The sequence below is a fragment of the Glycine max genome, chromosome 14 (genome assembly GCF_000004515.6).
Source record: "Glycine max cultivar Williams 82 chromosome 14, Glycine_max_v4.0, whole genome shotgun sequence".
NCBI lineage: Eukaryota > Viridiplantae > Streptophyta > Magnoliopsida > Fabales > Fabaceae > Glycine > Glycine max.
The window spans coordinates 49,727,799-49,741,660 of NC_038250.2; the positions used below are offsets into that span (position 1 = coordinate 49,727,799).

General features: G+C 34.5%; 2 protein-coding genes across 2 annotated transcripts; one reads left to right on the plus strand and one right to left on the minus strand.

Moving 5' to 3' along the window:
- The first annotated feature begins 1,338 nt into the window (after positions 1 to 1,338).
- CAT3 (catalase) lies at positions 1,339 to 4,376 on the plus strand. Its single transcript, NM_001249045.1, has 7 exons — positions 1,339 to 1,358; positions 1,435 to 1,531; positions 1,688 to 2,742; positions 2,855 to 2,944; positions 3,337 to 3,404; positions 3,500 to 3,593; positions 4,104 to 4,376. Exons 1-7 carry the CDS (start codon positions 1,344 to 1,346, stop codon positions 4,161 to 4,163), a joined length of 1,479 nt encoding a protein of 492 aa, NP_001235974.1. The 5' UTR covers positions 1,339 to 1,343; the 3' UTR covers positions 4,164 to 4,376.
- Positions 4,377 to 5,592: 1,216 nt separating this feature from the next.
- On the minus strand, positions 5,593 to 7,910 carry LOC100810271 (putative 12-oxophytodienoate reductase 11). Its single transcript, XM_003544954.5, has 5 exons — positions 7,726 to 7,910; positions 7,358 to 7,498; positions 7,106 to 7,236; positions 6,699 to 6,875; positions 5,593 to 6,426 (listed from the first exon to the last, which is right to left on the minus strand). The coding sequence occupies exons 1-5, from the start codon at positions 7,854 to 7,856 to the stop codon at positions 5,825 to 5,827; spliced, it is 1,182 nt and encodes a 393-aa protein (XP_003545002.1). The 5' UTR covers positions 7,857 to 7,910; the 3' UTR covers positions 5,593 to 5,824.
- Between the last annotated feature and the right edge of the window lie 5,952 nt (positions 7,911 to 13,862).

The window sequence follows — 13,862 nt, forward strand, 5'->3', positions numbered from 1 at the left end:
GTTCGATAAAATTATCTATTAGCTAAAGTAACTTAACAATATAAAATTATAAAAATAAACATATACACACACAAACACACACACACACACACACACACACATATATATATATATATATATATATATATATATATATATATATATATATATATAATATTTTTACATAAATTTTTATAAATGAAATATATTTTAAGGCGTTATAATTTTAATTTTTAATTAATTTAAAATTCTTGTAATTTTTTATTTATAAATAAATTATTTTCATTACATTTTAGTTTTAATTATTATATTTTTCACTCTACTATTAATTTTATACACATCCAAATAAACATGTAAAATCATTGGGCAAGGTTCATTATCAATTGCGAAAAATTTATTAGAATACCTACAAACAAACCACAACACCACTAGAAAAATAATACGAGTTTCATTATCAATTCCGAAAAAGAATACAACAAAGAATTAAAAGTTAATTGATAAAAGAATAAAAATAGAATTGCCTAGATAAAAAGGAGGTGAGCAATGACGTTTTGGAGGAAAAAAAGAGTGATGAGCACAATGATACTTCATAGTTCATACGTGTAAATGAGTAAAAAATAATAATGATAAAGCTCTTATTTATTTAAAATAGGTAAAAGGGAAATTTAATAAATATTTTAAAGATAAAAAAATAAAATATAAAAGTTAAAAGTTGTTTTATACTAGAAGTAATATTTTAAAAAAATTAAAATTAGTGAAACAACTAAACAGTCAAATAAATTTTTATTTTTTGACCAATTTATTCAATTATTTTATTTTGTGACAAATTTTATTCTTAATTTTTAACTTTTTGATAAATTTTATCTCCATTATTTTTGGATAATTAATAGAAGATAAAATTTATAAATTTTGTAGAAGTTGAGATAAAATACATCAAATTAATGTGTCAAAAAATAGTTTGGAATAAAAAGTAAAATAAAAATATAATATTAGTATTTTAATCATTTCCATTTCTTTTACTATAATTTTCTTTCAAATAGAAAAATAATTTTTTTATATAAAATCCACCATAATTTTTCGTTAGGACTTAGGAAGAGCTTTTGGATAAACATGCACCGTTTTTTCTTCTCCTACTTTTCAGCCATTCCAAGGGTAAAAGATGAACATTTTATCCCTGTAATGCGTAGACAAAAAGTAAAAAAGTAAACTAGAAAGAAGATAAGTACTGGAAACCTGAAAAAGCGGGTGACTGTATAAAATAAAACTAAGCCCATAAAATAGGATAGAGTGACAGACAGATTCGTGATTTACCATTTACCACACCAAAACCAATCGGATCGTTTCCTCTGCGGAGTCAGAAATCCATGGATCCCTACAAGGTTTGCTTTTCTTTTCAGATTGGATTCGATTTCTCAACTTGCTTGTTATTTTGACTGTGTTTTGTTTTCCATTTAGAATCGGCCATCAAGCGCCTTCAATTCTCCCTTCTGGACTACTAATTCCGGTGCTCCCATCTGGAACAACAACTCATCGCTGACTGTTGGATCTAGAGGTACGGTATGGTATTCAATATTATTTTCTCTCTTCATGATCACATTTTTTCATCCAGATGACTCTAACCCAAGACTTTACTTAACAAATTAAGTCAGGACCACTCGGACGAAGGACCTATTACTTGTTGAATTAGGTTAATAAATACTATATGCAGGTCCAATTCTGCTGGAAGATTACCATCTGGTGGAGAAGCTTGCAAACTTTGACAGGGAACGGATCCCCGAACGTGTTGTCCATGCTCGTGGAGCTAGCGCAAAGGGTTTCTTTGAAGTCACGCATGACATTTCTCACCTCACATGTGCCGATTTCCTCCGAGCCCCTGGAGTTCAGACCCCTCTCATCGTCCGTTTCTCCACTGTTATCCACGAACGTGGCAGCCCTGAAACCCTCAGGGATCCCAGAGGTTTCGCTGTGAAATTCTACACTAGAGAGGGTAACTTCGACCTTGTGGGAAACAACTTCCCTGTCTTCTTCGTCCGCGATGGCCTCAAGTTTCCTGACATGGTCCATGCTCTCAAACCCAACCCCAAGTCCCACATCCAGGAGAATTGGAGGATCCTCGATTTCTTCTCCCACCATCCCGAAAGCCTTCACATGTTCTCCTTCTTATTCGATGACGTTGGTATCCCTCAAGATTACAGGCATATGGATGGTTTTGGTGTTAACACTTACACCCTTATCAACAAGGCTGGCAAAGCCGTCTATGTCAAATTTCATTGGAAAACCACCTGTGGCGAAAAGTGTCTCTTGGACGACGAGGCCATTAGGGTTGGAGGATCGAACCACAGTCATGCCACCCAAGACCTTTACGATTCAATTGCTGCTGGAAACTATCCTGAGTGGAAACTCTACATCCAAACATTGGATCCCGAAAACGAAGACAGGCTTGACTTTGACCCCCTTGATGTAACTAAGACCTGGCCTGAGGACGTTTTGCCCCTCCAGCCTGTTGGCCGCATGGTCTTGAATAAGAACATTGATAACTTCTTTGCCGAGAACGAACAACTTGCATTTTGCCCTGCAATTATTGTACCTGGTGTATACTACTCCGACGATAAATTGCTTCAGACTCGCATATTCTCCTATGCTGATACCCAAAGACACAGACTTGGGCCAAATTATCTGCAGCTTCCTGCTAATTCCCCCAAGTGTGCCCATCACAACAATCACCATGATGGTTTCATGAATTTCATGCACAGGGATGAAGAGGTAAATTATCCCCCTGTCCTGTCTAGATTAACTAAGAAGCTGGTTAATTGACTAACTTATGCCTTAGTTGTTTGTGTTTTCCCCCTAATGACTGACTGCTACTGGTTTATAGGTCAATTACTTCCCTTCAAGGTATGATCCTGTCCGTCACGCGGAAAGGGTCCCCGTTCCTCCACGTACCCTAGGTGGGAAGCGTGAAAAGGTTAGTTTTGATCGATTTCTTAATGGCCAAGATATAAAATATTTGTTTGATCATTTCACTTTTGGTAGAAGGCGATGAGTATTACACGGAGTCAGAAAATATCTTTATTAGGCATGCTCTTCTTAATCAGTGATAAATAATGTTGTGTAGCAAATACAATGAAAATTTGATCTGACAAGCGCGTAAGCGGAAACAAAGTAGAACCAATACGTCGGTGTGTTAAATAGCAATCGATTGTTAATAAAGCAAAGGCCTAAATTAGTATAAATGTTAAGATTGTGTTTAATAATTACGTTTCTATACAACAAGCTATTTTAGAAAAATGCTTATAAAACTGTTAAAAGACACTTTAATTGGTGAAGAAATGTGTCAGCAACTCTTGCTTATTGCAGTGCATGATTGAGAAGGAGAACAACTTCAAGCAACCTGGGGAGAGATACCGATCCTGGCCCTCTGACAGGTTCCTTTCATAAATTACTGATATGATCAATATGAAATATTTTTGGCTTTGTCTAAAGATGGGGTGTCCTTTGCTGTTTTCTGATTTCTTTTCAGGCAAGAAAGATTTGTCCGCCGATGGGTTGATGCTTTGTCTGACCCACGTGTCACCCATGAAATCCGCAGCATCTGGATATCATACTGGTCTCAGGTGAGTTTTTCACATACGCTAATTGCCACTGTAAGCTATTGAAGAAATTCGTGTATTCATAAGAGAAAATCTGTTTCTGTATTATGACTACCGTATTGTACAGCATAAGCTTACAAGTCATTTATAGAGGTGACTATTGTACAAAAGACTAACTAAAATTCTAGCTGAAAACAGCATAATAATACTATTTATTATTATTACATATTAAACCAAACAACCCAACTTCTCCAATAACTATGGGTTCAAGAGCTCCCATGACACATTTCATGTGACAATAATCATGGGACATTAAAGAGAGTGTAATGCTTTGATCCTCAGCTTTCCAGTCCCCTTCCCAGTACCCATACCCCTTCCTCTTCTCCCTTGTCCCGTTGTGGACACTCACACGTAGGGACCACACCAGTGGTGGGTCCCTTGAACTGAAAAAAAGTTATAGGCTCAAAGCATAAAAAATGAATATGCATTTGGGTGCTAATTAATGTGATTTTCATGGATGATATTGCTACGCAGGCTGATCGTTCTCTTGGACAAAAGATAGCATCTCACTTGAACTTGAAGCCAAGTATCTAAGATTGGTGGTGGATACCATAGCTTCTAGGAGTTGCAGATGTAGGAACAAGTGAGAAGTCTGTGGCACTGTAATAATTTGAAAGGACTGGTCCTTTTATTACAGAATAACTGTATATTGTTTATTTCATGAACTCAACTTTTTGACTTGTCCACTTAATAATATATGTCCATTGTGACAAGGATGAGGATCTGGACGTCCCATGATTCTCCGTTCATTTGGGGTTTAGTCTTCATTTATATTTCGAATAAAATTTTATAATGTCACTTATGATAGTCATCCCTAACTGAAGGAGAATTTTGGCCGTGGTTAAAATTGCTGCCATGTGACTAGTAAGAGATAACAGGTTTGAGTCACCGAATCAGCCTCTTACAAGTTACAAATGCAAAGCTGCCTACATTACATTTATAAGTCTCGTGTATAAATTAAAAAAAAAATCCTGTCGCTAGAGCTAATATTATTATGTTGTAGATATTTGATATTTCTATGAACAGAATTAGAGTAGATAAGATAGATATACTTAATTTAATATCTTGTAATATAATAAAGAAAATCGTGAATAAAAGAGCGTGACGAGACTTTTTATCAATTTGAGATGTTAGAAGGTGCAAAATCAATAGGTGCCGGAGCTGCTACAATTGCCTCAGCGGGAGCTGCTGTAGGTATTGGAAACGTATTCAGTTCATTAATTCATTCCATGGCAAGAAATCCATCATTGGCAAAAAAATAAAAAAAAAAAAAAAATAGAGAAGATATAAGTAATCCTAAATAATAATAAAAAATATCTTCAGCGCGTCGTGTGTTGAATTTTTTTCTAGGGAATTATTCCTATTATTTGAAAGAATTTAATTTTTAAGTATTGACAATATACAGAATTTTTACACCATCAATTAATAAAAAAAATTATATAAATTTTAAATATACAATTTTGTATAGATAAAACATTATTAAAAATTATAAAATATTTAAAATAAATATATTTAAAATAAAAATATTTAAAAAATATATAACATATTAAATAAATTCATATAAAAATATATACAAGATATTAAATAAAATTAATAACAAGTAAAATTAAAAATATTTAATTAATAATTAAATAAATACAATTTAATTATATTTTTAAAAAAATTGAAAACAAAACAAAAATACCAAGTAAATAAAAAAAAATTCTAAAACTGAAAAATATATTACGACTTCAAAGTCGTATCATTAATAATAAATAAAAAACTTATAACTTTAAAGTTGTAAAATAAAAAAAAAATTAATTGACTTTGAAGTGATAAATAAATAAAAAAATTTATTCATAAATAATTTTACGTTAACAAAATAAGTCGTTACACTCGTTATAGCTTTTTTCTTTTAGTAAAATAATTTACTCTCATGAAAAAAGTAAAAAAAATTGTAACTGAACGATAAAAAAAGCCAAGATTATCATAAATACTTCATATTGGATCTTACCTTAAATGGTACATGATTAAACACACAATTTTCAAATTTTATAGAGAGAAGGACTGTTTAACCCAAACAGAATGGTTGAATAAGGAAAACAAATAAAGCTGTAATAAAAGATGGTACTTAATTAATCAAATCATACAAGTCCTAGTGGAGGGATATATGTATGGTGATAGTGCAAGAAGAGTGCTAACTGCTAAGCATAACATTACTTGGGGTTGGGTTGAAGAAACGGGTAATCTGTATATCCAAGCACAGGATGATGTGAGTAAAAGGTGGTGGCATCGGGTTGGTTTAAGTGAGCATCGAGCTGAAATCTTGTGGGGAGATCTGGATTAGCCAAAAAAAGGCGCCCATAGGCGACCAAATCTGCAGCAGCGCATGATATAGCTTCATTTCCCTCATTCCTATCGTAGCCACCAGCCACAATAAAAGTCCCGTCTTTGAAGGCCTTCCTAATTGGCGTTAGGGACGATTTGGTACCGTCAAACTTGTGGAATTGTGTTACCATCCTTGGCTCAATCAAGTGAATATAAAGAATGCCCATTTCATTCAATGACTGAGCCATGTGAACGCCCAATGCATGAGGGTCAGAGTCTCCACAGTCATTGTAATCAGCGAAAGGGGAGAGCCTCATCCCAACCTTGTCAGCTCCTATCTCATCAGCTACTGCCTTCACCACTTGCAGTGGGAATCGACAACGATTCTCTAAGTTTCCTCCGTACTCGTCATCTCTGTCGTTCACTTTGTCCTTTAGAAACTGATCCAGCAGGTATCCGTTTGCTCCATGTATCTCTATTCCATCAAAACCTACATCGTTCATTGATGTTCATTTTGAATTTATATATAAACAAAAAAAAATATTTTACATCTTAAACTCAAATATAAATAAATCTAATTAATATTATTTTTAAAATATCTTTTATTTAATTGTAATTCTCGGTGATATTGAAAAAGTATTTTAAAAATAATTTTAATTAACTTTTTTGAACAGTAAAAAATAGTTATTTTTATTTATATATGAATTTAAAGAAAATAAGTAACATCAAATATTTACATATGTATGTATCGTATTATTATACCCGCTTCCATGGCATTTTTGGCTGCAATTACAAAGTCATTGACAAGCTTGGGGATTTCATCGGCTCTCACCCGGCGAGGAGGTGGGTATTTATCAGCTGTTGCTTTATTGTTGGCTATATCCTTGCGAAGTCGCTTGTCTGTGCTTGATATTGGGGCTTTACCATCTGGTTGGTATTCTACACTTGTATACGCACACAAAATATAAATATATGATTATGCAAGCTTTTATGTTTAGACACTGTTGTAATAATACTAATATATATACATTAGTGAGATAAGAAAAAAAGAGAAAGAGAAAAAGTAATTTTTTTAATTATCTAGATCCCACTCTTCATTTAATGAATCTTAAGATTAAATTGATAAAATTTTCAAGAATGTATGTATAGTGTTGTAGGTAGGCGGGTACCATAGTTGGAGACTCTCCCCGCATGCCAAAGTTGACAAAAGAAAATACCCCCCTTTTCATGAACAGCGCTCACAATAGGTTTCCAAGCTTCCAGCTGTTCTCTTGTCCAGATGCCAGGTGTATTAGGGTATCTTTGGCCAACGTACAAAACGGCCACACGTATAATGAAACAAAATACTAAAGCATTAGTACAAGATAATCTTTGTGTGGACAAAATCAGATCCAATTTCTAGACGTGTTCAGATTAATTACCCCTGTGCCGTATCAGACACACCGGAGGCTTCCCCAATCAAAAAGCCACCCTTAGTTGTTCTTTGAGAATAATATAGAGCAGCATGCGGCTGAGGGATGAAGTTGTAAGACCTCGATCGTGATAACGGTGCCAACACAATCCTATCATACACAGTATCGAATATCGTAAAATTAATTAACCCACATCCACATGTAGAACTAAGATGATGATTTTGATCGAGAATCACAAAAACAAGCGCGCGCGCATGCATGCATGCATATATATATATATATATATATATATATATATATATATATATATATATATATATATATATATATATATATATATATATAACACGCATGCTCAAGGTCAAGGGTATAAATACCTGTGAGATAGATTAAAATTTCCCATCTTGTATGGGGTGAGCAAGGGTATCGCCTCTCTTTCATCCATTTTTTTGCTTTCTTCTTTGGAGTTGCTGTTCGTGTTCATATTTGCCATCGTCGTATTTGCCATTCAATTGACTCCCATGCAGTGTCTTGCCATATTATATTAGTATTTTATTAGTATTAAATATATTAAATGCTCCTTTTTACTTTATTGATAGGAACCGGGAAATACCAAGTTATCATTCATTGGTGCTTATCCGAGGGACCACTCTGATGGCAACAAAAACAAACCATTGAGATTTGTAGCACAAATCCGGTGATGAGAGGAATAAGAAGGATTTAATAATAGCTTAAATATGTTTTTAATCTCGAATATATATTTAAATTTTGTATTTGATTCTTAATAAATTTTTCCTTAACAATAGATCCTTAATATTTAAAAGGTTTTGTGTTAGATCTTTGTTGTTAGAATGAATTTGTTAATGGTTGATGTGGTCGTTGACTCGACAAGTTGGCAAGTTACATGTGATGTCACGTTGAATTAAATATAACATGCAAGCTAATCACGTGGTGCCTGACATAACATCATATTTTAATTAAGACTTAAATATATTTTTGATTTCTAATATATAACAATTTTTTTTGAGGTCCCTATCGTTAGTCGGGATCCGTTAACTACTTACATGACCATTAATTGAACATGTTAGCATGCAACGTGTGCTGCCACATGTACTCATTGACTGAGTGGAATTACACGTAAGAATTTTTTTCTTAAAAAAAATTAACTAAAAATGACCTTGTTTCTGCAAGCTTCTTCTTCCTCTTTCCTGGATGCTCTCCACGCACCACCGCCACCATTAAACAACAACCTACACCACCAAACCACAGATTGCGATACCATCACATTGTGCCCTCGTTCATGCGCGCAAACAAAAAAAGGAATAAAAACAATGTCTTTTCAAGATGGTGATGGTGAACTAGATCAATGAGATGGTGGTTGCGAGTTGTAATGCAAGCGCGACCTCCCTCTGCTCCTCGATGCGAGCGACGGTGGAGGACTCATGCTTCGAGATGGAGGTCTCCTAGCGGTGGAGGGATTCGAGGGTTTCTTTGGAGAGGGATTTGAGGGTTTCTTTGGAGAGGGAATCGAGAGATTGGGATTTCTTGGCGACAGAGTGTTGAAGGGAGGAGAAGTGGGTGGAGAGGGTGACAAAGAGGTCGGTGCATTTGGTGAGAATGGTTTTCTTCGCTTTGAGTTTGTTGAAGAATTATTGGACCTTTGTCGCCATTGGAGAGTGCTAAGACTCTCTTCTTAAATCAAAATTGAAGATCATGCTCACAGAGTTCTTCTGTGCCACGCCTCCGCCGAACCCTGATCTCTCCACCAGGCTCAAATCCCTATGGAGGAAGGTGGACACAACGACTCTGCTGCGGTCCGTGGTGTCGAAGCTGAATGAATCGACATCATTGGGGGCAGAGATAGCAACGGCGATGGAAGAGGCAGTGGACCCGGTGAGGCTAGTGGAGAGAGAAAGAGAGAAATAAACAAAAAAGGAATAAAAACGACGTCACTTCTACTTTATAAAAACTTTAAATAAAATCCTACGTGTAATCTCACTCAACCAACGACGACACATGGTAGCACGTGTCGCATGTCAATGTGTCCGATTAATGGCCATATAAGCGGTTAATAGATCCTGACTAATGGTAGGAATCCTGGACAAAGTTTTTAAAATATTAGGGACCCAATTCGAAGGAAAAATTTATTAGGGACCAGATGTAAAAAACGAGCATATATCAAGGACAAAAAACATATTTAAGCCTTTAATTAAATTAAAACAAAAAAATAGAAGGTTATGATTCCTTATAATGAAAATTTTGTCGTTTGAGAATAGAAGGAGGCTTGTGTTTTCTTGCCTTAACACTAGTTATTGATCGCAACAGAATAAAGGAGTATGACAATCTAAGATTTACAGTGGTGCATCTTTGTGTAGTATTGAGTTGGCTTCATTGAGGGGTGTTTATGTGAGCTGAATGTTCTCCAGTCTAGAGAAGAGAATGACATCCATGAGAGCTTTTTCTTCGTCATTTGGGTCTCTTTTCATTCGTTGTTAGTGTGACAAGGCATTGATTCAACTAACATTTCAAACCAAGAAGCATCTAGACAAAATTTTATAGTGATGTGTTGAGTGGAATGTAAGAAAATTTTACTTTTGACATAGTTGGTTTCTACTATGTTTTTGTTTCTATTGTATTTTATTTTAGGGTTCTTAGTGGTTGTTGTATAATGTGTAGAAAGATTGCTGGTGTAAATTTTGGGTCTAGGATGATGATTTGGCAAAACATTTAAACTAAGGTTTTGGAAGTACTATGGAGGTTCATGTTTATCTTTCACAATTAGAGTTGTTGAAGCAAAAGGTTATAGCAACAGAACACAAACTTGCATCCCATAAGGAAAGAATTTATTTGTATGATGAACAACTACAAGACTTAAAGAAAATGCTTGCAAAAGAAGAGGCTCAATCTTGGGGATGTGTCAAAGGTGTTGAAGAACTACGTGAAAAAAATAACAAAGCAACAAATAAAGACAAGCATTCAAAGAAAAAAAAGTGAAGGTCCTAGGATGCATTGTGGTCTTCCTTTGAGGTTTATTTTGTATTATCACCATTGCATTTGCAATTGAGTAAATGATGTAAACTGTTGTTGTTTTGTTTTTTGAAATGTGCTGATTCAAATTGTGTTGTAATCAAATTTAAGGTTCTGATTTTGGTGTTTAGTTATTTTAAGCACAAGTTTGTATGAACAAGTTTAGTAATGACATTTTGTGGAAGTAGTAATTCATGTATGAGGTATATGTATTATGCAATTACATTGATGAATTGTGTTTTAGGCCTCTATCAAATTTCATAACACTTTATGAGGTCCTTATTAGATTGCATAATTTTGTATTATGTCCCTATCAGATTGCAAACATTGTACGAGGTCCTTATTAAATTGGAAAATTTTGTATGAGATCTCTATCAAATTGCAGAATTATAGTCTAATAACAACGACATTAACAAACTTGTCATAACGTAATAGAATGCTAGGACATTAACAAACTTGTCATAACAATGCCATTAATAACAATGATATTAACAAACTTGTCATAATGTAATTACTAAGTAAAGAGTATAGAACATGATCTCTAATAGGCGACAAAGTCTGCAACATTAAACCAGAGTGCAACTTTGGCTACCGACAAAGCCAACCAAAATGATATCATTACATGGATAAAGTTAACTTAAAGTCAATTTGAAACAACCAACAATTAAAAAAATAAGTCTTTTTCAATGCTAGTTTTAAAAAATCATTTTCACTTCCGGACCATTACTACTTCTTAGGTGTTCCTTGCTGCCTGAAAGGAAGGCAACTAACTTCTTTAGACTGATTGTCCCTTCTTTTGACTTTGCTTCTTGTCACTAGTTTTGGCTGCCTAACAACTTCGGCCTTGTCCCAAACACTTGTATCTCCTTTTTTGCTGAGAAACCTAAAAGTTAAAAGTTTATAAGTATTGAACATTGTTACTCAAGGAAAAGAGTTCAATCAAATTCGAAAGAACACTGTCAAGACTAGCAACAACACCAGATGTTGTTTGTTTTGGAAAAGCCAACCTGTCACAATTCAGTCAATCTTGTTGATCACAATATTTTCCTTTGAATGACATCACTAATAGATTGGCCTTTTGTCATTTCTGGCAACTTTTTCAAACTGTCAATTCTAGTAGGGGCTATTCGTGCAATAGGTGTTGATCTTTCAAACCTCTTGGCTTCTTTGCTAGGTGTTCCATTTCCCAGCAAATATAAACTAAGAAGATTAATAATGTCACATTTGACCAACAACATTGATGTTCAACATCACTTGCAATCTCACCAAGTGGGTGGACTTTCCAATCCCAGAAGACATATGAGTAACAAGTTGAAGATGTCATAAAGTGTATCACTCGGTTTTGCAATTGTAAAAGGTTTGGATTGCAAAAATATGAAAACATTTCAACTACTCCACAAGATAGAGTAGAAACTTGCCCTCATCTAATGAAACAGGGTGGATGACTCTCTCTCACACACACATAGAGAAAGAATAGGTAAAGAAGGATAGTGATAAAAAAGGATAATCCTTCTACTTACCAAATGGAAAAAATGTATAACTTGTTATAACTTAATTCCTTAGGCATAAGAAGAAAAAGAAAAATTTAATGACAAGCTCTTAGCCAACTATATTAATGAAGTCATTTCAGAAGTAAAGGAATAAAGGGTTATGTAATGCATAGTCACCATTCGAGTAAAGTAGCAAACTAGCAATTAAAACATTTTCAATCTTTAGCAGAAACTATTGGTTACTTAAGTCAAATTCCTTTGTCTAGGATTTACAAGAATTACAACAACTAAAGAGGACCTTATTTTACTTTTGATCCATACCAAGAAAACTAAACAAGATAATACTTAATATATTCTCATAACATTCATGCTTGGAGATGAGTTTACTATGAGCAGGACAATTTACCAACCTTTTGTTGATCACTGATGAATATCCATTTGTTGGCACTTATATGTCTCTAATATCATTTATAAGAAGCTCCAAAAACTACTTCCATGAATCGTTTGTTTCATTCTCCACCAGAGCAAATGCTATAGGGAGATATTGATCATTAGGATAACAATCAATAATTGCCTTCCAAACTTACTCTTCAAGTGACACCCATCAAAACCTATTAGGGTCTGCAAGCACGCTTTATAACACCTCAAATTTTAAACTAAAAATATTGATTGAAAATGCTTTAATTTAATTTATTTTAGAAATACGTGTTGACTTTTTTTTAACTGTTACTTAAGTAATAAAATATCTTCCTATATTATTTTTTAAAAACAAAATGTGATAGTCAGAAAATGCTAAATAGTTGCATCGAATTAAAATACATGCAAATGTAAAGTAATTCAATGTTAATATATAAATAAAATAAAACTTGTAGTGTCATAGAAATATACAAATACAACCCATAATAGTGTGATAATAAACAAAATACACTTTGCATCCCTGCTACAACAAAATACATGTCTGTGGAGAAAATATCTCTCAAAATACATCAAAACAGTAAAGAAATTAGGGTTAGAACAAACCACTTATCACACTAGAAGTATATAGCCAACTAAGACGTGTCCTCGAAAGAATCATCATTCTCCTCCTTATAAGTCAGTTCCAACAACCTCAGTAGTTCCCTATACTATTCCATTTTCTCAAATGACATGTTTGAATGGTCACCTCGATCCTCTGTAACCTCCACTGGGTGTACTCATGCACGTTGTATTCGATCTATCAGCTGGCAGTACATGGACTTGAGTATGGCAGGTGCAATGTGTAGTCCACGTTACGGTGCATGGCCATGCCCGCTCTCTTTGCCAACTACACTAAGCCCACAAACGTCTTTGTGTACTCGGCATCGTCAGTACCTAAAAGTTATTGGTTGTAGGGGTGAGTCCTTCGCTTCTCAAACGCTACAAACAACAAACAATAGTAAAATAAAATTAAAACATAATCTATGTAACCACTACATGTGGTTATCTAAACAAACAACATTTTCGCATCCTAAGCGTGTAACTATCACACTTAATTCACAATAGGGCCCAATCACTACCACTAATCCTCGCAGGTATTAATGGTCTTACAAAAATCATGTGGATGACAATCAAGAGTGATCGCTACATACGAATACATTGTACACCGACCCCTTATCTCCCAACTCAAAAAGCATAGTCTCAGAACCTGTAAAGAGTTGGAAATTGAGGCCTATGAGTTACCCACGCCAAATAAAGGCACCAAATGCCGAGTAGTCACCACTTGCTAATTTTCCTAGATTCTTCGAACCTCTCCGCTCACTATACCCTAGTGTATTTTTACCCATCATCCACTTTCTCAGTGCAACCTCACCTTCTCACATAAGAAAATAGAATCGCTTGTTCTTTTATTCTCTGCCTAGTCCTCATACCATGTACATCAACGAACGCGTACAAACAAACAAACAAGAAAGAGAGACAAGGCTTAGGTCTACATACTACTCTTAGGGAACCACTCGTGGCCCCTTAAGTGGTAAAACCAC

Bases quoted from the DNA above. Each gene is read 5' to 3' on its own strand.
- CAT3 (NM_001249045.1), top strand. The intron at 1,532-1,687 runs GTACGGTATGGT...TACTATATGCAG, and splicing joins GCTGACTGTTGGATCTAGAG to GTCCAATTCTGCTGGAAGAT. The intron at 3,405-3,499 runs GTTCCTTTCATA...ATTTCTTTTCAG, and splicing joins CGATCCTGGCCCTCTGACAG to GCAAGAAAGATTTGTCCGCC.
- LOC100810271 (XM_003544954.5), bottom strand. From the start codon at position 7,856: ATGGCAAATACGACGATGGCAAATATGAACACGAACAGCAACTCCAAA. The intron at 7,499-7,725 runs GTATTTATACCC...TGTGTATGATAG, and splicing joins AATTTTAATCTATCTCACAG to GATTGTGTTGGCACCGTTAT. The intron at 6,427-6,698 runs GTATAATAATAC...TGAACGATGTAG, and splicing joins CAAAAATGCCATGGAAGCGG to GTTTTGATGGAATAGAGATA.